Below are 26,183 nucleotides of genomic sequence, written 5' to 3' on the forward strand. Positions count from 1 at the left end.
AACAAACCAAGGTTATCAAATCCAGTGAAGTTAGCTCTATGTAGATGTTAAGCTGCCAAACACCAGCATGATCTGAAGGAAGACCTGGGGCAGACTTTGAAGAATTTAATCTCAAAATGTAGGCAAGTATGGACTTAAAGATGTCCCATAGTCAAGCAGGTACAAACTCTTCCTTGGATTTAGGTTCCTGTAACTAACCCTTTTCTCCAGAACATGAAAACCCCTTTTTCTTGTGCCTCGGTGTTTGAAGTATTACCAGCCTTTTCATTCCCATTCTGGTAAACTGTTTCTCACAGAAAAGCACTTAGAGCAAAAGCAGTCAAAGGGATTGTCTCATGCAGAGACTGTCATTTACAAGGCTAATAATACATGTGTTAAGTTCTTTGGAAAGAGTTTGTCAACGTAATGAATGCATTTACACTCTTGTATCCTGTCATAACTTCAACATGATTGATTTTTCTGACAAAGAGGCTAAACTATTATTTGTAGGTTTTAACTAATGACTCATCTTTTTGGGAGACTGTCTGGAGTTAATTGTTCTATCAACCTATTTCATCTTACTATAGGGAAAAAAGGAATTATTTTTAGTTAATTTTGATTAAAGATGTATTAACTTAGTAATAGCAGTTTCAATCTTGCTATTAAAAGTACATTTTGTATTTTAGTTCTGTTTCTATTTAAAGAGTACATGCTTCTAATATCCGAGATCATAGCCTTTATGGAGCTTTGTTTTTGAATGTTTGCTTTTCCCCCCATGGCTACAGTATATACTTTGAATAACTGTTTAAGCAAGGGTTTGTGCACCTCAGCTGAGGTTTTTCTGTATTTGATTCATAGAACAGAAAATATTGCTTCCAAACTCTATAGAATACTGTGATAAGTTATAGCATGGTAAAGTACTTTGAAAGCGAGATAACGTTATTGTAGATAATAAGTGCAACGATCTTTATCATGTTTATTGTTACTTACAACAAAGACTTTCATCATTTCTTGATTCTTTATTTTAAAATCTTTAAGAACATGAAGGTCTTTCAGGAGCTGGTAACTGCTAATTTTTAGTTAGGAAATAAGCTGTGTTTAGTCTCATTACTGATTCTTTTCTTTTCTTTTCTTTTCTTTTCTTTTCTTTTCTTTTCTTTTCTTTTCTTTTCTTTTCTTTTCTTTTCTTTTCTTTTCTTTTCTTTTCTTCCTTACCTTTTCCCCATCCAACTTCTAGAGCATGGGAAAGGTTTAGAAATTTCAGTGAAGTTGTAAATTTATGGATACTGGGTAAACTAAAATTAATGGCACGGATTTACACTCGGCTTGTAAGGGAAACTGTTGATTACAGCCTGAACATGATTAACCATCTGAGCAAGTGAAACTCTTGATACAGCACACTGTNATAAAAGGACAACTTTTATATTTATCCTCTAGACTCTTCATTAAGTTTACTCATTGCCCCATGACAATAGGAACCGCATTTAGCATGTGCTCTCTAGTTTTAACTCTTTATCCATATCCACACACAGGCAATATACATGGACCCAAAAAACTGTTAGAATAGATATAGAAAGATGGTATACATTAAGGTATGCTTGCTGAGTCACTAATGGATGATTTCAAATAGGTTTAGTGTTTTTCATGAGGTCACTTCCTGTGGAAGGGAAAAATACAACATGCTATTTATTTGCCTGTACTTACTGTTGTACAAAACAAAAGCAATTTGACCACAGTGCCTGAGAGGGAAGGCAAATCACATTTACCCAAGAATCAAACGTTCCTCTCTTCTTGAGCAGTCAGTTGACAATATGTTGTGAAGCCAAGAAGGATAACAACAGTCAGTCTCTTTAGAGATCTTTTGGGCAGTTAAGTGCCAAAAAATACAAAGACTGGAGAGTATTTCTTTATCTCCCTATTTCCTCTTTAGAGTTCGAATATAGACATGCGAAAACAACTTATATTGTCTAAAGCTCCTGTCCATCAGGTATAAACATAATATCAGTTGAAGTCATATCTCAGATATCCAAACGAGGTGACCAACAAAAACAAACTTAAAAGAAATTACTGCACAGAAAGAAGCAGGAAACGTCTAACAAGCAAAAAGAGATATCCAGAAGCATCATAGATACCTGCTGTGTAATTTGCATAGTGCGCCTAGCCAATCAAAAGCACTCTACCGTGGTGGATGTTAACGCTGGCCAAAAACCCTCATGACAAAGAATGACAGAACTAATGGGTGGGGAAGGAAGGAGGCGTAGAAATTCGCCTACACAATCAGGACTATGTTCTATGCCATTATCCAGCAGGTGGAAATGTAGTCAAGGGACAGTGCTGATCACAGAAAGTGAGCCCCTACTGTTCAGATGTTGTTGAATCACCATGCTTCCCACCACTAGAACTGTAGACGATTCTTAAATTATCTCGAGGTAAGGGGTGGACAGTGTGAAAAACTGGAAACCCAGAAGAGAACTTGAATCGCTCTAGACCAAAGCGACCATTACTCCTCCCATAGAAAGCGGAACCCCGGCATGTGCAACCACAGGCCCTGTACATGTAACGAGAAAAGGTCAAACATGTATAACGATGACTCATTTTACTCTTAATTTTTGGTAGCATAATGTGTCCTCTTCAAATAAACTACGGTAATAATCAAAGACTTGAAGGTCCAATAGGCCAACCTGTTTTATGGAAAAGAGTTGTATTCAGAACAGAGCTGTGCTATTTCTGTGCTACCTGCACTCAGACCTCCCAGAGGGGCAAGATACAGACTGAACAAACCAAGGTTTATCAAAATTCCAGTGAGCAGTTAGCTCATGTCAGTATGATTAACCCTGCATCTGACAAAGCACCAGGCATCCGATCTCGAAGGAAAGACACTCGGAGCAGACGTTCTGAACCAAGAGACCATCCTTAATCCCAAACCGATAGTAGCAGAGTAAATCGAACTTAAAAACGAAAAATGTACCGCGATACGAATCAAGCAGAGTGATTACAAACTCTATCCTCTTAACGAGACTGATTTAACGCATCTCCCAGCTAAACACCTAACCCGCTAGTGTATACATACCGTAAGGGACCCACCAATGAAAACCCCTTCGTTTTTTCTTGTGCGCTCGGTGTTGAAGTATTACCAGCCTTTTCATTCCCATTCTGGTAAACTGTTTCTTCCATCAGAAGACAAAGGCCAAAACCTATAAGAAGCAAGACGCCCAAGTCAAGAAAGGGAAACCTGTGCTCTCGGATGCAGAAGACCCCTGATCACGATCACAAAACACAGACGTCTCAATAAATCAACATTGTGTTTAATCTTTGGAAAGAGATTTGCAATGTCATTGACGTAAATTCGATACTGCGACTAATTAAACACTCGAACCTTGATCGGCTGTACCATTGAACACCTTCAAACAATGCCATTGATTTTTCTGACAAAGAGAGGCTGCAGAATAGCTTAAAATACTCCCATCATTGTAGGTATACTCAAATGAACTCCAATACCTTTTCGCCGAGACGTCTCCGGAGTTAACTTGTTTCTATCAACCTCCATTTCATACTAAAATATAGCAATATGGAAAAGAAAGGAATTATTTTTAGTTAATTTTGCATTAAAGATCTGTAGTAAATCTATAAGAGCGCTAAATAAGCGCAGTGTCAGAATCGTTGCCTATTAAAATGCTCAAAACCGCACTTTTGTCATTTTTAAGTTCTTGGTTTCTAGTTTAAAGAATGTACATGCCTTCGTACAAATGATCATCCGAGGTATCCATTAGCTTTATGGAGTCTTATGCTTATTAATTGACCATAGATTATAGCTGTGTGTAATAGCCACACCACGGTATGGCGTACACCAGTCTCCTACTTTATGTAATAACACTGATCTCAAGCAAAGAGGTATTGATGCATCCTGCAGCTGCAAGGTCTTTTCCGGATTTTGAGGTTCATCGAGAAAACAGAACAATATCTGCTTCCAAAGCTCGGTATAGACTAACAATGGTGCCACTCACATTCGTATAGACATGTTAAAGTACACTGGTAAATTAGAAAGCGAAAATAGACACAGAGTATAGAACAAGTGTATTTGTAAGATAATTAAAAGAATCTGATACAACATCCGATTATAGTCATCCCATCCGATTGATCAATAACTAATAACAGAGCAACCCGACTTTCATCAGTTTCTATGAAAATTCTTAATTTTAAAAAATGCCTCTCTAAAAGAAATACCAAATCGAAGGTAGCTCAATTCATGGCACGCTGATACAACTGACTCCCATGGCTTTTAGATAGAAAAATAAAGCCTGTGTTTAGGTCTCATTACTGGATTTCTTTTCTTTTCTTTTCTTTTCTTTTCTTTTCTTTTCTTTTCTTTTCTTTTCTTTTCTTTTCTTTTCTTTTCTTTTCTTTTCTTTTCTTCCTTACCTTTTCCCCATCCAACTTCTAGAGCATGGGAAAGGTTTAGAAATTTCAGTGAAGTTGTAAATTTATGGATACTGGGTAAACTAAAATTAATGGCACGGATTTACACTCGGCTGTAAGGGAAACTGTTGATTACAGCCTGAACATGATTAACCATCTGAGGCAAGTGATTTGTCAGCTGTGGGAGCACAGGTGAAGGTAATTCAGCTGTGTTCCCGGAAGGGGTGGAGCTTGACTCCACCTCTCCTAGAACCCACTTAAGAGCTGAGCGCCACTAAGGTAACGTTTCTTTTCTCGCTTTTGTGGAGTTTTTGTGGTGAGCCTCAACATTGGTGAGCATCCATCTTGACTGAAAGCCTCAGCACTGGTGAGTCTTTTCTTAGATACCCTCTGGCTGTCCGTTTACTCTGTACTTACAACTATACACTTGTATTATTCCAACTATACATTCATTTGTCCACCAAGAAGTTGCAACTTTTCATTAAGAATCTAAAAACCATCTGTAGTGTATATTTAAATAACCCATCTGCCTTGTGAAATGTAAAAAAAAAGACGGGAATTGAAAACAGGAATTACCAAGTGACACAAAAATGGTAAAACTATACTCTTTTGTTTTTCAGGTCTTAGGAACAGATGAGGATAGTGTGGGAGATGGCTGCTCTCAAAAACTGGCTTCTGCCAAGTTCCTTCGACTTTTGCTCCTGATATTGATTCCATGCATCTGTGCCCTTATCCTTTTACTGGTTATTCTGCTTACCTTTGTAGGTGAGTGCTAATGGAGTCAATTAACTCATTTTCAATGAATGAAATGAAGACTGAGATATAACCGTGTTCTCAAGCGCTAATGTAATTGTGGGTATTCAAGGTGTATTTTAGTACATCTACTGAATGAACTAATTACCTAGTGAAAGAATAATGCTTGTTACAAAGAGATAAATATGCTGCTTTGATTTATACATTCAAACTTAATTTAAGGTAACAAAGAAACCTGTTCATTTTTTATTAGCACGCTATTTGAAGAGGTAGTATGAAGATGTTTTTTTACAGGTACAAGGTGATCTTTATGTTGGGCATTTATGTATTTTCTTGTTCAGCTTAATTAAGTATTTCAGAAGCACGTCTCTAATGAGCGTGCTAATTTGTGGGAGTGTGCATGTGTGTAAACATAGGAGACACTACTTCCAAAGTAACCTACTGATTTCCATGCAAACTGCAACAGATGCAAAAAGCATAGCAGCACTATTTTTAGAGCAAATTCTCAGCTACAGAACACTATTTTTTGATACAGTCACTGCCATTAGCTATGCATTTTCACCAGCAGTGACCATGAGCTTCTGTGCCACACTTTGTAAAAGTCTGTTCCAGTGAAGGTGATTTGCTGTTGCCACTGCTGAAGCACACCATGTACTACCTCACTACGCTGATGCTCACAGTTTGGTCTCCATAAATGTTCAGCGAGCACCAGTGAATGTCAATAGTGCCTTTTTTTCTGTGTGGAAGGCTCAGCTTCATTACACACTTCCATGTCAGATGCCATTTTGTCAGATTGCTCCTTTGCTTTCATCTGTCACACTGCAACAAAACGTTGTGAAATACTGGTGGGAAGGTTCAGCCTCTACTGCCATCCTGACAACATTTGTCTCTGACAAATAAAATAGGAGGCATTACTTACCCGTATATATATAAGGGCTGCTCAGCATACGTGTGTATATATAGACATATTTATATATATATAAACCAAACACTTGTTTCAATAGCACTTTAACCTCTGTCAAAACAATGGTAATGTAAATCTGTTTTTTCAATTCAATCTGTAAAGGGTTTACGACAAGACAGTGTAGACCTGTTCTTTTCATTTAGCTTAGGTCAGGCAAGTCAGAAAAACAAAGCTAATGAATGCTATGATTGACAACTGAGTCTTGGGATGTGTCTTTAAACTGAGAACATGATGAAGTAGATTAAGTAAGTCTGGCAATTAAGACATATGATGCCACTCAATTTACTTTCCTTATGTTTAGGATTCCATTTATATCCTTCATATCCTCTGCCCTAGATTTTCATTCTTTGGTGAGAAAATGAATAAAGAAGCAGGCGTATTTGTCAGCTCTACCCATTCTCCTCCTCTGAGGCGTGTATTGCCATAACATATTAAAATGTATTAAGTCCTCTAGGGAGAGAGGAAATGGGACTTGCTCTGATACTACTTATGTAGCAAAAATCAGGGCTATATATTCTCAGGCCAGTGCAATTACTATAGGGCATAGAATAAGGCCTGATTTTATTACTCATACCTCAAACTGGTAGTTCCCTTAAGCATCTTTTGAATTTTCATGATTATAATTTACTACTCTCTTTTTTTGGCTAGCAAGCTTCTGTTTTATGTGCATTGATAGCCTAGAAATAAATCATATCTAATGTCTGGAGTTAAGTGAAGAAATTCTATGGGCAACTTTTAAAGGTGTCTAAAATAATGTATTATGTTCTAGTTATTGAATTTACGCTATATCCAGAACAGTAATTACTGTTATATTCACTTCAAACCAGTAACAAAGAACTGTTGTTACAGTCTGATACTGGTATGATGATTTACAGTGTAAGAAACAAATTGATGGTCCTGACTGGTTCACACAAGACATTCTCAATATGGGAAATTCTGTTCCTATCTCTCCACCAGATGGAAGAGTTACGTTCTGCGGTTGTCAGTCTAATATGTTTCACTCCTGATTGAAGCATAAATAGAGAGCTCTAGTCTAAAACAGAGAAATTTCAGAAGAGAAGGCACCACAGAGAACTTTCTGGAGCCTTTCAATACTTAAAATGTCTTAGAAAGATGAAGAGAAATTTTTGACAAGGGCATATAAGGGGTAATGGTTTTGAACTTAAACAGGGTTGATTTAAATTAGATATAAGGAAGAAATTCTTCACTATGAAGGTAGTGAGTTTCTGGATCAAGCTGTCCAGAGTAGCTGTGGATGCCCCATCCCTGGAGATGTTCCAGGTCAGGATGGATGGGGCTTTGGTCATTGTGATCCAGTGGAAAGTATCTGTGCTGACAGCAGGGGAATTAGAACTAGGTGATCTTTGAAGTCCCTTACAAACCAAACCTTTCTAGGGCTCTATGGTTCTGATTCTGTAATTATAAGTGATGTGCACTTGGCTTCAGAATGTGCACATTCATAGGGACAGATTACTGCAGAAGAAATCTGGGTATGTGCTGGCTAGTTATAGCAGTGAACTATTATTTTATTCTCTGTGTAACTGCTTCATCCATTACATGTTTTGTTAGGCTGCTTTACCCTTTTTGGTTAGCTTTTTAAACAGACTTGGTCTTTTTGAGGTTTCCTACTGTGAACTGTTAAAAATCACACACAGAATATACTGCCAAAATCTCAATGTAATGGCCTGAACAGTGCAACTATTCTTTAGATCTTGTAACCGTCCATTTCAGATCCTTAAATAAAACATTAATTCCTAAAGAGCGAGGAGGAACTGGAAAATGATCAGTAAGACTGTTGGCAGAGCACTGCTTTGAACTGAATGAGCCTCATGCCAGTTCCTTGGTTATGTACCAAACACAATGAAAATCACCATGCTTTATATTTCTGCCATCTGGACATGTCCAGCTGTAGCTGGAGACACAAATCCAAACTGGTTACAACTATTTCTCAACTAATTAGCTATCTGACCATGATTTACTGTCTGTAGCTGTGTGATTAACTGTCCATAGCTCTTTGTAAACTGACATTTGGAGAACAGTTGGATACAATGTGTATGTGTACATGAATAAAATTAATATTCTGCATTTTATATTATATATTTTGTATAGTTGTATATATAACAGACATTAATAGGAAATAAATGACTTCTCATTACTGAAGTGATTAAAAAAAAACCAACTGACTATTTTAAAGCACCTGATGTTGTATTTTAAAGCATCTAATGTTGTTTTCTTGGGAATCTTGATGTTTAGGTAGTTTCTGTAGAACTTTTAATGCTGTAAAAGATCTCCAGTAAGTAAAATTTAAGATTGGAAACATACAGTGGTATTTATGGGGGTGAAGGTCTATAATCAAAGAAAATATGAACCTAATTCAGAGAGAGAATGAAGTGTATAAACTGTAATCAAGTGTTTAAATTCTCTACTCTGTGCACTGGGAGGATGAGTGGACAGGAAGAATGTGTTAAGGAGAACAAGGTGCTTCAGGAAGGTGATCCAAAACTCTTATGTACTAATAGGGATTAGAGTTGGCCAGCAATGAGTGCCAAGCTGCATGTTAGCTTACCTCTCCCAAGAACATATGCACCAGAACCCAGGCAAGTGCAGCTAACTGACTGGGACAGAGTCTAAAGACATTTCCTAATACTATGTAAAAGCATAAGTTAAAAGAACATGGCTAGACTCAGTCTTTTAAAACCTTCTAATGCTGATGGTGCCTGCCAGCACATAACAAAACAATTGCTAAAGTACTCTTCTAAAAGGAGGAAAAGCTGGATTCTTTAGACTTTTTCAGTCCTAAGATTGCTGTTTGAAAAATTTCAGACCTTAAATTTAAACAAATATACAAAAATATGGAAGTATGAAAGTTATACATACCCAGGGGTATGCACACCCATAACCCTCTCTAGTAATATCAACTTCCTAATGTCCCAAACCTTCACTTGCTCTCTGTAAGGATTGTTATTTGGAGGGCAAAGAAATTCAATAATATTTATTGTCAGCTGAGATACAATTGGGAAGATCTGTTGCCTGGAAGACAGTTCATCACGTGGTCCACCTGTCAAGAAGAGTTGTTATGGCTAAGTAACTGAAAAGAGAACAAAAGCATTATTGCTGGAAAGACGGGCTGAAGAAGTAAACAAGTATCTAGGGATCTCAGAAGAAGAAAATGACCTTGTGGGTAGAGGTAGCTATTATTCTTGTTCCAGACAAAGAATTAAATAGGGTGAATAGGGAATGAATAGAATCCAGTGGATGAAATGCAATATTTTTCTTAACATTATTTATTGGTCCATTGTATTAAGCCAAAACATTTTGTAAATTTCTTTTAAACTTACACCTGACTTGTAATGTGTTTCCTACTATTCTGCTGAGTGGTAAATAAGTAGCAAATCATTTTACTTTAATTTTAAATCATTATTCATAGCTCTTTGGGTCTGATATTTTCCAGACTTCTATTTTTGTGTTGAGTGGAGAAGAGCCTTGGGAGGAGTACTGAGAATGTGAAAAAAATCCCCTCAGCTATTCTCAAGTCATGGAAAAAAATATGCGTTTTTTTCAAACTAGGAAGAAAAGCTCATTTTCTCATTTTAACTTTTTTGAAAGCTACAGGGAAAAAAAAAAAAAAAAAAAGAGGCTGAAGTTTGAATCTTGAAACAAAGTAGGCGTCCCACTCATGGGAGTTCAAAGCTTTATTTTGAAATACAGCATCCACACAAAACTAGATATGAGTGATAATAACCTCAGTCACAATTCCTAAGACTTTAGCAAAAATCATATCACTACTCGTCTTAATTGTGAAATCAAAGCACTTTCATTCTTTCCATTTGGCCTGGCCAGATTGCTCAAGGAAAGAGAAATTGCTGCTGAAATAATTTGCGGGTGGGAGAATTTTTGTTGTTTCTGTAAAACACACAGTAAATTCCTCCAAATCGCAATGAATTATGCACATTTGCTGGTAGAAAAACAGAAACTTTCACATGCATAGATATAAAGGTCCCTTGGGTTCTGCTAGTGAAAGATACACACAAAGTTTTATTCACAGTCAGTGACAGTTTAACCAAAACAACCCAGTATGGATAAATGAGTATTTGGTAAATCTCAAAGGGTAGCTGTTTCACTGAATCCCATTACATTTCAGGAACCTTACAAGTCTTTCTTTCTACTTCCAGTTGCTGCAGCTGAATATTACTCAGCAAAAAAAGAAAACCAACTCTTTTGGTTTCATATTCTTCTTACATGTTAAACTTCCCAACCTAAAGTTACTTCAGACTGTAGCTGAAATTTGGGTTTTCTGACAGTTAATTGTAGCTACAGTTAATAAATATTTCCTCCTGCTCAATCTTTGAATTTCCACTAAGAAAACTGTTTTTTGTTGTTGTTGTTGTGTTTTTTTTTGTTTTTTTTTTTTTTCTTCCTGCAACATGGCAGAAAAAAAACAAGGAAGAGGATTCTGTAACAGCAGGAAGAAGGGGCTCAGAATACCTGAGTGGTATTGGGGCTGCATGCAGTGAGTGGCAGTGAGGGTTTTTTCAGATAGGAGTCAATTTCACCACTGAGTTAGTGAAGGAACAAATCAACATGCAAGTCTATAAGATAATATTACATTCCACATTTGAAACATGTGTCTTATTGCTGTTAAGTTGTTGTACATGACTAACCAGGTGCAGAAATTGCTTTTGCTATTGACAATTGACGGTGGTGTTTCACTTTTAAATGTACCTCTATTATATTTTGTTTAAAAAAAAAAAAAGGTTAGTATTTGTAGCTTTTATTAGATATAACTAAGATGTATATGTTTGAGATTCCTCCTAAATTATTTGTCAGTACTCTATTAATAACCTATTTCAGTTATAGTTAAAAAAAAAAAAGACTGAAAAAAATGTGTGGATTAGATTTTCTATTATTTTTCTGGATTCCTTGATGCTTATGGAGTGCATCTCCTTAGAGTAATGCAGCTGTTTTGATTTGTGAACCAAAGTTAGTTGCAAGCATTTGACACATACAATTAAGCAAAGTCTGTGTTTGTATACAGTACAACAAATGAAGAACAAAAACATACAGCCCTTGACTAAAATTACAATTAAAATTAAAATACACAGCTGTATTCAAAATTCAGTATTAGAGAAGAGAGACAAAGAACTCATGGATCATATTTAGTGCTGATAATTAAATTTCTTTGTCTCTTATAGAGAATAAGAATACCTCTTTGCATTTTAAATATTAATGGAATATAAAATAAAAAATAAAAGTGAATCTAATATTTTTCTGACATGCTGACAGTATGAAAACAAGAGATGATGCAATATAAAAATAAGTATTCCTTAATGTATTTCCATGACGATAGAACAAATGCTTGTTAGAGCCCCTTCAATTTACGTTCTACATTTACAGATATGTAAGAATTCAGTCACCTACAATAAGTAGGATTAAAACAGTTTATTGTTGGTGTTGGTCAGTGTTTATTTATCCTTCTTTAGTCATAACTTTTTGTTTTGGATGTGCTACTCTTATTTTGTTGCTACATTAAATTCTTAAATTTAGTTCTCTTCAATTTTAACCCTGAAAGTTTTTTTTTTAATTTTTATTTTTTAATTCTATTTCACTAAGTTTACTGTACTGTTAACCTCCCAAAACAAATTGGCGATACTTGTCACAGAATCACCAAGGTTGAAAAAGACCTACAAGATCATCCAGCCCAACCATCCACCTATCACCAGTAGCTCTCACCAAACCATGTCTCTCAGCACAACATCCAAACATTCCTTGAGCACCTCCAGAGTCAGCGACTCCACCACCTCCCTGGGCTGCCCATTCCACTGCCTGACCACTCTTTCAAAGTAGTACAGGGGGCAGTCACTTCCCCGTTCTTGCTAGCAATGTTGTCCTTGCAGACAATAGTAATACCGGTATTTTTTCCTTTCTTCCAGGGGTATTAGAAAAAACATGCTTTTATTCAAATGAGAGTGAGCTCCTCACAGTTAATGGTGACACTGAAACATCTAGCGTTCTTTTGCCAAACATGGTTGAAAATGATTCCGAGACTGATCCCACAGTGGATATTAGCACATGGACTCCCTCCTGGACCACCACGCCTTTATCCCAAGTCGGCCAGATGAACACGAACTCAAATATGTTTAGAGAGACTTTACAGGAAAATGAATTTGTACCTACATCTCCAGCATCAGTGCTCAATCCTGATCTTACAAATGATGCTACTTTATCAGAGGACCCCAAAGACAGCACCCAGCTTTTTGCCACTACAGAGGGAGGGCCATCATTGTCCACAGATTTGTCCTTTAACATCACAGAGAGGATGACAACTCTACCTGTATTAAGTCCTACTCATCCATCTGTGTCACAGACAAAGGAGCAGAAAGAAAGTAAGTTTTTATTTGGCTTCCTAATTCTGACTCAGATGTATAGAATACATTGATACATATTGTCATGTATATTCCATGTTGCAAACAATCAACTGATTGTTATCAGAATATTTGATAAGAAGAGGAAGATGCACTAAGTTTACTCAGGTATGAATATTTACAGTGTGTTCTTCAACTGGCGAAAATCTTGCATGCTTACCAAGCCTGAAAATGAATTATTGCAGACTGTATTTAGTTTGTAGATTGAACTTTGTAGATTCTGTTGAAAATATATATGTGGTAAGTACCTTCTTGAACTGGGAGTGACAGTTGCAACATTTTTTATGTTTATGTGTAACTTCTTCTCTAATTTGAAGTTATTTCTCAGTGCAGCAATAAACTTGCAGTGACATTTCTGAGGACTGTTATCAGAATAACAAGAAAGAACAATAAGACTCAACTGTGATCAGTTTTCATTTTCATTGTAAAAACAAAAGCGCACTTCATCACTGCCTTAGTAGTTTTATTGATTAATCATGTCAGTGTTGAAAGGTTTCTTTATATTCATTTGTTACCACTCTGAACTTTATATAGGTTGTCAGATTAAAATGCGCTTGATTTTCTTTCATTGCCAATCATTCCTTAGCTGTTCATCTCATCTGAACATGGAGCAATGCTTATTCCAGGTCATGCAGGTATCTGAAATAGATTAAAAGAGATGGCCAGTGACCTAAAAGTAGCACATTGTATATAATGTCTATTTAAAATTTCTATGAAATGAAAATGAAGAGAGGGTGTCTGTCAGTAGGGATGTCTTCCAAAAAGCCATTGAATTGTATGATGTTTTGAGGAGGATGTGTGTCATTCCTCTGTTGGATTCCATACTTAGATCTGATATTAGTTATCTACCTAACAAATGTATTATTCAGGTGTGAGTGATCAGATTGTTTGCATCACAGATTTTTTTTGCTCTGCTGTTTTCTTCAGAAACATTCTGCCTTCAGGAGTTTGTTCCTTTCCTTCCCTGCCCACCCATCATCATCATAAAAGCAGATAGAAGTCGTGAGAGTTCTTTTATGTCATTTCTTGTTCTTTCCAGAGTGAAGTAAAAGAGGAAAATCTTATATATATATATATATATATACATACATACATACATATATATATATGTATATTTATTTTAACCTTGCACATCGAAAACATTCCTTTTGATGGTGTTCATTTATTGTGAATCAATAATTTGTCATTTACTTTCCATCTCCTGCTGTGTACTGATTCTACAGGCTGTTGGAATGGTTTAGGCTTTCTATACAAAACATCTGCTAGTTTCTCTTTAACAGATTTGTACCTTGTTTATTCTTCTCACATCCAAACTCAGAACAAATGTATGTAAATGTATACTTGTATCCTGTTGGTAGTTCATTAATTTACCTCATTCAGTATGTAGTATTCTACATACTATAGGTGTACTTGGGGGATCCAGGATAATTTAGTCTGAATAATTTTGTGTTCCCATCACTTTACAAAGCATTAAGGACTAGAAATCATAAGACTTCTCCCACTATCTCACCCTTATTACCAGCCTTTGCTGGTACAGTTCTTGGTTTCTTTGGTCTTTCCTGCTAAACTTTGCTTCCCAGAGAGAACTCCAACGTGGTTTGATGTGCCGAGTAGTTCTTGTGTGTTCTCTTGTTGAGGGAGATGGAGAAAATCAGGAAACACAGAGATATTTTTTTGTCATAGGCTGGGGTGGTCTTTTGGAGTACAAAGTATTTTTAGGATGAGCAGAACACTTAATGACTATGTAGGAGCAGTGGTAGTAGATCAAACATAGTCTTTCTTATTGTCTTGATCTAGTTGTGACCATTAGCATACACCAAAAGAATAAACTAGGACTAGCATATAGAAACATCTCAACATTATATGGTAGCAAATTCCAGTGGTCTGTAGTGAGTCTTGTTGAATTTTCTTCCAGTAATTTATGTAATCTCTTCTGGGTCAATGTAAAATGGATATTTGAGCTTTTTAGGAATATCTCATAAGGAAATTGATCTGCAAATGGAGTGCAAGGATGATGTTTCACTGTCATCAACACACACTAGCAGATCATCCATCAGGACAGGTTTCATCTGGTTCAGATGTGGTCAGGTGAGTGCACTACTGAGGATTTAGTAAGAGAGCATAATTTGGACTTTGTGCTGTTTTTATGCAGGATATGTCATACAACACAGAGGCTGCCAGTGCAAAACTAGCCAGTCTCAAGACATTTGAAATGGCAGTAATATGGCTATAGCCTTTTTGGTCTGATCTTAATATTACCTTATTACTAGATTTGCTATAATGTTGAATCACAGCTTCAATAAAATATGTTAGAGAACATTAATAAGAGAAATTATAAAAAGTATGACGATATGATATTCATCCAAGACTTCAAAATAACGCAAGTATGACATTTCTGAATTACTAGCTAGAGTGGAATGAAATTTTGCACATATGACATCAATAATTTTAAAAGTCCTTGAAGCATAAGGAAGTGTTTTGTCAGAAATTTTAGTCAAGAATTGATTAATGGGTAAATGAAAATGAATGATACAATAAAGAAGAGACAAATATGTTTGTTTTCCTTCTACAAGAGGAAGCAATACCTCACTGTCTGTTTGAAAGTTCTTTGAAGAAGTAAATTACATTTCTGGTTAATCCATACTTGTTCTTTAACAAGAGACTTTTCTGAGAAGTCTTAAAGAGAATTGTCTTTTAGACTAATTGCTCATACAAATACAGAGAAATGTATGAATGAATGGTTAGGTTCCACTGTGAAGTTTACCAATGGAGTCTCATAGGGTTTCGTGTGAATGCTTAAAAATTATCCAGGAAGGCAGTGAATAGTCAAGTAACAACATTTTTTCTTGTACTGAGTAACCTGTCCAAAATGAGATATTGCACTCTGCTGGCTTCACCACTGGGGGGAAAAAATAAAGAAAGAAAAAGGGAAGTGGTTTTGCTTCAGACAACATTCTGGCTCAGTGATGCGAAAAAGGCAATTATGTTTCAGGTATTGTCACAATGTCAGATGTTGTCATGAGGACTGCAGAGAATAAAAGGAAATCTCATCACTTCAGTGTTAAAGGTCAGGCAAAAAGAAAGAGGAGGAATTGGAAAATGCAAACAGATCAGTAGAGTTGTGTAATGGCTTAGATGTAAGAAAACACTAAATATGAATAAGACAATCTTTTCCTACTGGAAAATTGTCCCTACATTTCTGAGTGGCTTGAAGAAGAACAGGCGGTGGTTTCTCAGTGTTCTTCGTTATATTAGTAGGTGCGCAGTGCATTTTGGTTATCAGACTAAGTTAAAAAAGATAGCAACAACTTCACAGAACACATAGCTATGTTGCAGAATAATGAGAAACCCAGAAAGTATGGAAATGCCTGGCAAACTTCATGATGAGTTGATCTATTTCAGGCTTTTAAACCCAATAGTCTAGTTAGAACTTGTTAAGTTCTGACTTGTGAAGCCTCAAGCCTTTAAGTTGCCAGAAGCTGTTACACTTCTAGGTGATTGTTTCCTTATTTGCCCTAGATTCTTATGATTTTTCTTGGTGGTTCCTTGCAAAAGCTAGTTTCTGCATCAGATGTATCATCTATTACCTCTCTTTCTTGCCAGCAAAAGAGTACAGAAGGAATGAATTTCTCTTCTTGAGAGATTAGAGTTTGCATGAGTTCAGGTTTAAATGTGTCATATGGAAGGCATGGTCCCTGGTCTTAAGGCACTAGAAATGAGAGTTTTCTGATAGCAGAAACATCAGTGAGAGAGTTCTTGGTGAACCAATAGGTTCATCAGTGGCTTTTGAGGTATATGCAATAGTATTCTGTTCATCAGCCAATCAGCGTGCAAAGGGAAACATACCATACACTAAATAGTCATTATCTTAAAGAATAAAGATAAGTATCAATACACTTTCATCAGTACTTCTCTTTGAAACAAAAGTTGGCTGCATTTATGCAGTAAAGTGGGAGACTGACCAGGAGACACCTCATGCAGCCGTTTCACATACTCAAACACACATGGAAAACTGTGACCATATTCAAATACTAATAGGAAAAATAACATGACATGTGCTCTGAGCTTGATCTTCTACCATCCCTTTCTTTGCACAGCCTGGCATCCAGCTGGCCCAGCGCTCGGGCAAGCAGCACACAAGCCTGCCCTTGGCACAGCTCTGAGTGAGTTGTATGGAAATATGGGATGTATTTTTCCAGTTCTGAATATACTGAATAGAGACTAGGAAAAGGCGTGAGTCTCCGGTGATCATGGATTCCCGTTTAGCTTCCCCCTGCACTTAAGCAAGCGTATAAGAGGATGATCAAAAACAAGCCCTAAATGGTTGCTTGTAGGAGTGATGTGAGAAAGTGCATTTGCAAAAGTGAAACACTGTTTATGGACTTTGTGAGCATCGGTTGAAAAAGCATATATTTTATGTTTGCTTGTTTGTGGCTTTTACTCTTCCTAAAGAAAAAACAACCAGATATACTTGTTATGTAGAGCAGTAGCAATACTGGTGAGAAATCTCTTTCATGTTTCATGCACATTTGAAATGGAGCAATTTACACCCTCCTCTGCCTAGAGGTCACACTTTATTGTAATATAACAATATTTAATTCACACATTAAATAAACACTTTTCTCTCACCGGCACTCCTTTCTTCACATTTGGTATTTTGCCATTACTATAAACTATGAAGAATAAAGCTGGCTCAGCTCTCTGTTCGATAGAGAAGAGCAATATGAGAATCATTTTGGGGATAGCTGGAAGGGATGTGTCATGGATGGCATGAAACAAGAAATTCCCTGCTTCTCTCTCCTTGCCTTGTGCTGCTCATTCCAAGCTAAGGTACTCAGTAGCAGCTTTCCAAGTCAGACCATAGGTTTTCGTCTCCCTTATGTCTAGTCTCTGAAACAGTGACCTAATTAACCACTTTTTCTTTTATCATAATTTATGTTTAATTACTCAAACAAGTTGGAGCAGACCCAATTATATTAAGGGTAATAACAGTGATAGATATTTAGAGATATTTATCCTGTTCTCATTAAAAATGAAAAATGTTGTTAAAACATGATTTTCTCCTGGAGCAAAAATAGTTTTGGTCTTTCAGATTGGCAAAGAAGATCACAAACTGTGGTGTTTGAAGTCCTAAGCCAGAACTTTGGCCACTCACCTGCTTTCATTTTTCATACAAATACAAGCATTTCCTATGGATATATGGGCACATCATGGTGAGAAAACCATTAAGTTTATGGTGTAAATTATTTGGCAGTGTAATACAAAATGTTCTTACGTGTAATCACTTTCTATGTAGAATATATGTAGATTTATCATTAAAACTTTGGTTTGTGAAAAAGAAAAAGCTAACTAACTATTAACGTCTGGTTTCCACTCTCACGCAACCAGAAGTTTGACAAAAATGTTGATTATGTGAAAATTGTAATGAGGTTGCTAACTCTTTCATACATTTACCGCCAGATAACCCTGAGCCTTTAATTTCTTTTAATAACTTTGCATCTCAAATTACAAATATTTTTGTTTGTAGATGATCATCTGTCCAAATACACTTGGGTCAAACAATGCTCTGCATAGGAGATCTAACAGATTAGAAATATCTACTGGAATCAACATTGTGATGAGTACTGTAAATAACGACCACACTCACCCTAAAATTCTATTTTCACTTATTTACTAATCTTTACTCTTCAGCCTTTCATCCACATTCTTGACTTAGAACAGGAGACTCCCTCACTGGAAACAACTACCAAGTTGTTATTGTTCCGGTTTTTAAAAGACATGCATGTGCTTCTCGAGTTAAAACATTTGTACCTTTAAAACATTTAAATGTAAAGAACAGAAATCTTTTCAGCCTTATGCCTTTTGCTTTTATGAATCCATTATGCTTTACTTATGTATCTCTTTTTAACATATTGTTGCTTGTAGTTTAATTTTTTTTTTTTAATTTGGTCAAAGTTAAACAACAAACTAAGCAAGTGGTTAAGCAAGAAGTCATGTGCTAGCCTGTTATGAAACTTCCAAAGATGGGATCAATGAACACAAGGCAACCCTAAGATAATTGGCTATGAATTATAGTCAGTGGCTTCCTTTTCAGATATATCAGCTTCTCTGAAAGGTCAGTTACGTAGTTATTTCAATAAAAGATGATGTTGATGCAAGTATTGTTCTATATTATAGCTGCTTATCACAGTTTCAAAAGGCACACCTTATATCTGATAGCTGGGTGTGATTTCATTTTTTATTGACGTTGATCTCCTTTATGTTTTTGCATGGTCTGTTTTATCTTACAGTAGAGAAAGTGCAGCCAGCTGTAGAGATAGAGATGTTGTTAGTATAAAATGGAAAGATCTGAGTTATTGTCCAAAAGGAATGTCAAAGCACCATTACAACAGAAAGCGTTTTTCAGTCGCTGCCATGTTCCATAATCATGTGAAATCCAAGAACGACGTAATGTGTAACATGACCTGAAACCATAATGAGGATGGGAATTTGAAAAAGTGATAAATTAGCCAATACTGTTAAAGATTTGTTTGGCTATTAATCTGTATGCAAAAGGTTTCCTTCTCATTTATTGCAACTGATAATTAAAAGTTTCTAATCATATTCTCCACTGAAATGAAATAATAGAAGTTTAGACTAGAAAATAAGGAAAACTTCACCAGATGAGTGATGCAGCTGTGGAACCAATTACACATGCAGGCTGTGAGATCTCCATCCTTGGAAATTTCCAAAACTCAGCCAGACAAAGCCATGGCTGACAATGTGCTGGTAACAATCTCAGAGTATCAGGTTGGCTAGATACCTCTCAGGATTCTTTCCATGAGTACTTTCTGTAATTACAGGATTGAAAAACAGTTATTTTTATATATTGGGTAAAATACAAACAACACTCGTGGCTAAAAATATATATATTTTTATATATATATATAAAAATTAACATATCATCTAGTTTAAGTACATTTGTGATAATTTACCTAATTTTCATGGGGAGCTTGGCCTTTATGTAATTGACGTAAATAACTTTAAGAGACAGCATTAAGAGAAGCTAAGCCATATGTATTTATTAGTGCAAGTATATAAAAGAAATGGACGTGCAAATGAAATACAAGTATTTAAAAATCTGAGTTTGCACAAGCAACTTGCAAGCATCTTGTTCATAAGCTTTAAACACAACTAAAGTGATATATAATAATAGGGAAACTTCATGATAATTATGTTAAGCTCTTAGACACCTGTATATTAATCTACTCCTTATACACACACAGAAAAACAACAACAAAAAACATGGTGTTTGGAACACTATCTCCTCAGACTATGAAAGTTTGTCAGCGTTCTTTGTTCACGTAACGATCAGATAGAATAATTGGAACTCTAAGGAATGATTCCACTGATGTTGACAACTAAGGAATGGCAGTGATAAAGGCAGAAGACTCAGTAGAAGCCCCTCAGAATAAAGAAAGGGCCCAGAATGTCCTACACCATATTCGACAGAATAGACTGTAAGAAATGTGCAGTGAAATTCAGAATATCTAGGCTGCAGTATTTCTCTTCAAAGCAAATTGTCTCTTACAGACAGTAGCTGCCTATGCTGCAAACAATTTTGAAAAGCATGGCTCTGGAAATCTTCCACAGGGAAAACAAACTGAAATCTGTTAGACTGCTAAGTCTGTTAGCCAGTTAGATCAGTCGTTGCTAAGCCAGATCCTCAGTACACCAGGATCTTAAGTTCCACCTGCAAACCCCCAAGCAGGAAACTACAGTTAGCAAAGCATAGATTTAACATACTTTCAGTGTTTTGCTTTGGAAGTGAGGTGCTGCATTTTGCCCCTTGTTTCTAATCAAATCTCATAGGAAGCCTTAAGTTGGGTTTGCTACATTATTTTTGTCTGAAAGTGAGGTAAGCATTAAGTTATCACTGTGAGTATCAGAAAAGCAATTTGACTGTTCTTGAGAGTTAATTAACCATAGACAAATAGGACAGCTCAAGTATACTCTATTACTGTACTGTCTTATTCACAGCCTGTTGAATTTCTCAACCATTGTAAATCTTTTACAAAGCACTGCTTTGTTTTGAACAGTATTGATACATAATTAATTGTTGTCAATCACGCTGACTTTCATGTTCACTTATTGAAAACACGTGTTAAAGAAATCATCTGTATGACTGCTCCCACAGGTCCTGTGGAAGCCAGCATTTATTTCACATCCTTACCCCTTTTTATTTTTCAACAAAGCTTATTGATAATAGTAATGTAATGTACATCTTTCAAATGCAAAATGCAGTCCAGCAGTCTCTAATGGTTGATCTAATCCTAAAATCAATTTCATGTTGTGCCTTTTGTTTGTTTAATGGTGGGTTCCTTGAAATATGTCTCCAATTTCACTAAAGAATCCCAATAAAATGGCCATTAGGAAATCGCTAATCAGAATACCAGATCTGGAATATAGGCCAGGTCACACCTCATGGGGTTGGGTACTCAGCCTCACCTTTAGCTAATGAACTTACCTGCTCTCAGCTGTTCCTGCCTAAGGGATTAAAGAAGAAAGTACATGTCTCAGCCAAGAAGGGAAATGTCTGAAGTGCCTGAGTGGAAGAACTGGGGGCTCCAATCACTTCCTCTGTACAGCAACCCACAGACTACCTTTTTAAGACAATACAGTAATGTTTAAACTCTGATCTAAAATATGAGTTATATGTCCTTCACGGCTAACTCTTTCTTTGACCTGGGAGATAACGAACTGTTTATCTGTCTGCTGCAGGTGGTCAGTGTCCTTATCACCTTTCCCTTTGGTAACTATTGAGCCAAGAATCACTCATTCCTTTCAAATTGCATAATTCATTAGCTGATCTAACTTAAATGCACAACAGTTGCTTTCAACTGGCCTTGGAGTTTTACTTCTATTTTAGATCTGTTGAAGAGGTTTGCTGTTCAAAATCTTATCTCCCTCCTCCCCCACATGTAATCTATTACGAGTCACCTGGGTTTCATTAAAAGGTTAATACTGCTGAGAAAGAGACCCTGCTCCTGTTTCTCAGAGGTATGTAGTGCTGTTTGCTGGCTCCCTGAAGAGGTGACTCAGTTGAAATACAGGGTGAGGTAGCTTTCAGCTGGTTTAGCACAACAGTTATTGTCAGCATGTCTTATCAATTGTGATTGTGGCATTTTTGCATTTAAACGGCATACATGCAAAACAATAATTTAACAACTTAAATGTATATACAAGTAGACAATAGTCTTCTTTCAGCAGTTTAAAAATGAGTTATTTTGTTTTGAGCAGATGATCATACACACCTAGTAGTTTTGAAGACATCTTGAACTGTCTGCATCCTGGACTGATACACATACTTTCTGAATATAAGATGGTGATCTGTCTTGGTCTGTGGTTTTTTTTGTTTTTTTTTTTTTTTCTTCTTCTGTGCTCTTATTTTCTGCATTTTAAAGCTTTGGTATGTTTCAGTACATATATAGAAGATTTAATTGCCTGACAGTGATGCAAAATCTTCAAAATCAATGTATAGAGCACTTTTCACTATCTTTAGGTAATTTCTGAGTAACTAGTTTTAAATATGAATCCTATTCAACATAGTGTTTAAGCCATAATAAACCATTTTATTATAGAAGTAGATATTTAAACTAAGTAGGCATTATTGTTTTGGGTTGACCTCAACTGGCTGCCAGGTGTCCACTCAGCTGTGGTCTCTCTCCTACCTCCTTGCCAGGATGGGTGGAAAATGCAAGTAGAATTTCTTGTGGATTGAGCTAAAGACTAGGAGGCCACTTACCAACTGATGTGCCAGACAGAGCAAACTCAATATGGGTAAGATAAACTGAATTTATTTCAAAAAAGAGTTGAATGGTGAGAAACAGATAAAAGCAAATCAGCCTTTACCCCAGTGTGTCTTTCTTCCCAGCTGCTCTGCATGGGGTCTTATACAGTGTGGAAATCTGCTCCACTGTGCTCCTCTTCGTGAGCTGCAGAGCAATTCTCAATTCACAGTTCTCTTCCATGGGCTATGTAATCTCTGCTCTGATATTTGGAGTGCTTCTTCACCCTCATTCTTCTCTGACCTTGCTGTCTGCAGAAGTATATCTAACATGTTTTATTTTGTTTCCCAGTACCTCTCCTTTGCAGCATTTTGTTCTTTCTGAAACATTCTTTCCCAGAGGTGCCATCATGTTGATGGGGTCCAAAAATGCCATGTGGTGGGGCCATTGGAATTGACAGTATCTGGCTTAGGGCAGCCCTGGCCTTGCATCATGGAGAAGACCTTCAGCCCCCCATTACAGACGCCTGGACACCTGCACGTAATACTGAGAAAGCTGTGAGAAATAGACAAGTTCAATCTTGCCAATGGTGCTCTTTCTTGTAGAAGAATGTTGGCATTCTTCCTCCAGAAAACATATGTATTCTTTTTATTTTATTCAGTAATGTAATGTGTACGTGTGCTGTTCTGTAACGATCAGTTGGTGTTTTCTGTTATGTACAATATGTGCTGGAAAAGAACAAAGGCACAACTTTTCTGTGAGTGTGGAAAAATGTGGAGAAGGATCTGAGAATGTATTCAGACTGGAGCAGTAACCCAATGTACACAATCAGCAACTAAGCTGTCCCTCATGTTAGGAAATGGAGGCTGCTGGGAGTTGTGGAAATCGTGTGTTCAACTCAATGTTAATATGAAAAAATTGCAGAGACTGTTTTTTGTCGTGAAATAGTTGATATTAGCTAATGACACTTGAACTAAGAAAACAGCTTGTAGTTTTTTCCTACTGGACTGATTCCAAAGGAGAGATTGTAGTTCCTGGCATCTGTTGAAATGGGCCAGAAGAAAATGGGCCACTTTTCCTGAGTTATGGAAAAAACATCTGAAATACAATATCAGAGGTTCTGTCCCAAGTGGACTGTACAAGAGAGGTAGGCTAAGAAAATCTGTCTTCCATTTTAATTGAAATGAAAAATGTACCAAGATGATGTAGTAAGTTAAAAGAGGAATTAAATTTTTTGAAAATAGTAATAAGTTTTGGAAACAAGTTTTACTGGAAAGTTCAGATTCTTGGTGGAGTGCTGTGCTCCTTTGATCTATAGCAAAAGTCCATGACAATCTGGATACACAATAGTAATGGAGCAGAAGAAAAAAAGGCAGTATGTATCTTAATATATCTCACATATGAGATTGTGAAATCAAGCAGAATCACAAGAACCTCTGAAGGTCAGAAGAATGTGGCAATTTAGGAAAATAATTTATTTTATGAGGGTCATTTCCATATCAAGTTCTGGGATATGAAAAGCAGGCTATGTACTTGCTTTTTCATTTCAGATTTACCTGACTGGTTCAGAACTCTTTATGGCGCTGGACAATGATGCACAGTTTACAAAAGCATTGTTTCTGCTGCTGTGAGCAGACTCTGTTCTAACCCACTGATAACCAGCTCCTTCTGAGGTCCTAGAAAAAATGTTTTTGCTGCCATAAAGCTATTCTGGTTAATGATCTGATCTATGTGAACTGATTATTTTTCTCCCCAGCCTCTCAAAAAACATAAAGATATATATAAAGGCAGGATAGAGGAAAGGCTGTTTTGGTTTTTTTTTCCCCCCCAGAGCTGGTTCATTCCGTGGCTTCAAAAAGGAGTGAGAACCACTACTGAGTGAGAAATCATACCGTGTGAAGAGAAGGCTGAGTGTTTTGAAACTAAAGCTATCAATCAGGCTTACACTGCAGTTCAGTTGTGTTTCTTTGAGGCTGCCATAAGTGTTGCCTTTTGTGTAGTTATTTTCGAGCAGCTCAGTTCTCTGGTCCAGTTCACTTGTAGCTATGCTGTAACAGTCTATAAGAAGTACAGCCTGGGAGCAATCCAGAGGGGGGAGAACGAAAGGAAAAATATGTTGTTTGAATTAGTTTAAGCAGTTCTGAATATGAAGCCACAGACTTGTGTTGCAATTGTTGGAGTGGAAGGAAGTCCTTTTGTTGCCAGTTCGGTCTGCTTGGCAATAGCCATGGATAAGCAGAAAACTCTTCATTTAGATGAATGTCAGAAATGACCCATATAATTAGGAGCCATGCTGCTCTGATCAGCAGCTTTTTCACATGTTGTTCCTATTCACTGCTCATTTTTCTCCCATGTAGGTAATGCCAGAAGTAGATCATGTGGCTTGTACTCCCTGTAATTAATGAATCTTCACTGGAGAAAGGAAGCAAATAGGTTGAGGATTTTCTGTACCTGTATGACATTTCTTTTCTGACCTATTACCTGCTTGACTGGGAACATGTTTAATGTTACGGTGTTACAACGTCAATTGGATTTATTCATGTGTGTGATTAACATTCTAGCAATGGAGAAAAGTGTGGTTTATAAAATACACTTAGGCTGTACAAGTAGAGCAGAATTTAGCAATTTGATTTTGAGGTGTACTGCATGATTTTCTTATTTCTTTGGTTTTGTCAATGCAAGATTTTTTCATCATTCAGAATTTCTGCTTATTTTAGAAAAATACTGTTATTAATTCCAAAATTGATTCTTTTCATTAGCTTCTTAACACTTATATTTAAATACTATTCTTTGTTAAATAATCTGTTCCTTTTACATTCATTTAAATGGCTTTTCTCCTATTTTTAATGGCTGTTAACATAAAATATTTATTGCTCTGTGTTTACATCGCTGTTTGCCAACATACTGAGCAATTCTGGCACTGAGCAGCCTTGGCTGTCTGAAAGATATGTTCTACCTATCACAAGCTATTGGGCTTGGTGCAAGAATTAATGAAAGGACTTGTTTATGCAAATAATCAGAATATAGAATCTGTACATTCTCTTCTGGTTGCAGTTTGGGTGAAAAAACATTGTTGTGAAATAATGTGTTACTCAAAGTGTAATCAACTAATGCATTTGTATGGCACTTGAGGGGAAACTGGAAAATTCATTAAGGCTCCCTGTAAAACTGCAAGAATTTTTCTGTTCCTGGGTTACAATCCTGGGTACTAGATGTGTGTTAGTGCTCTGTAGGTCTGTGCTGCATAAGTGAGCCAGTGGGGTGCTTCTCCTGAGCTATTTAGTCCTATGCAAAACTAAGCATGTGAGAATGCAAGGTGTTATTCCTTAATCTGCCAGAGAACATTTCTGAGACTGTAGCACTTGCTGTTCTTACTGTGGTGAGAATGTGGTATGTGATGACACTATGATGAAACAATTGCTATTACCCTGAAACTGCGCTTTCTGACTCAGAAGTATGTGGAACAGCTCCTCAGCAGAGGAGCTCTGCTGAGAGGGACCTGGGCATCCTGGTGGACGAGAGGTTGGCCATGAGCCAGCAGTGTGCCCTTGTAGCCAAAAAAGCCAATGGCATACTGGGGTGCATTAAAAAGAGTGTGTCCAGCAGGTTGAGGGAGGTGATCCTCCCCCTCTACTCTGCCCTGGTGAGGCCTCCTCTGGAATACTGTGTCCAGTTCTGGGCTCCCCAGTACAAAAAAGACAGGGATCTCTTGGAAAGAGTCCAGTGGAGGGCCACAAAGATGGTGAAGGGCCCGGGGCATCTCCCCTATGAGGAGAGACTTAGGGAACTGGGTCTGTTTAGCCTTGAAAAAAGAAGGCTGAGAGGGGACTTGATCCAGATTTATAAATATCTGAGGTGTGGGGGCCGTAGTGGTGAGACTGC

At 36.9% G+C, this 26,183-nt stretch overlaps 1 protein-coding gene across 3 annotated transcripts in view; it reads left to right on the forward strand.

Moving 5' to 3' along the window:
• The window catches only part of CORIN (corin, serine peptidase), a 118,162-nt gene that overhangs the window by 13,795 nt on the left and 78,184 nt on the right, over positions 1 to 26,183 (forward strand). For 2 of the 3 annotated variants that reach the window (XM_015862236.2, XM_015862237.2), the window contains exons 2-3: positions 5,016 to 5,160; positions 12,043 to 12,495. In XM_015862236.2, coding sequence (XP_015717722.1) covers positions 5,016 to 5,160; positions 12,043 to 12,495 — 598 coding nt within the window. Of the gene's footprint in view, positions 1 to 5,015; positions 5,161 to 12,042; positions 12,496 to 22,243; positions 22,354 to 26,183 lie in introns of those variants that run through there. The other variant, XM_015862238.2, reaches the window with a different exon arrangement.

The sequence above is a fragment of the Coturnix japonica genome, chromosome 4 (assembly GCF_001577835.2).
Source record: "Coturnix japonica isolate 7356 chromosome 4, Coturnix japonica 2.1, whole genome shotgun sequence".
NCBI classification, from domain to species: domain Eukaryota; kingdom Metazoa; phylum Chordata; class Aves; order Galliformes; family Phasianidae; genus Coturnix; species Coturnix japonica.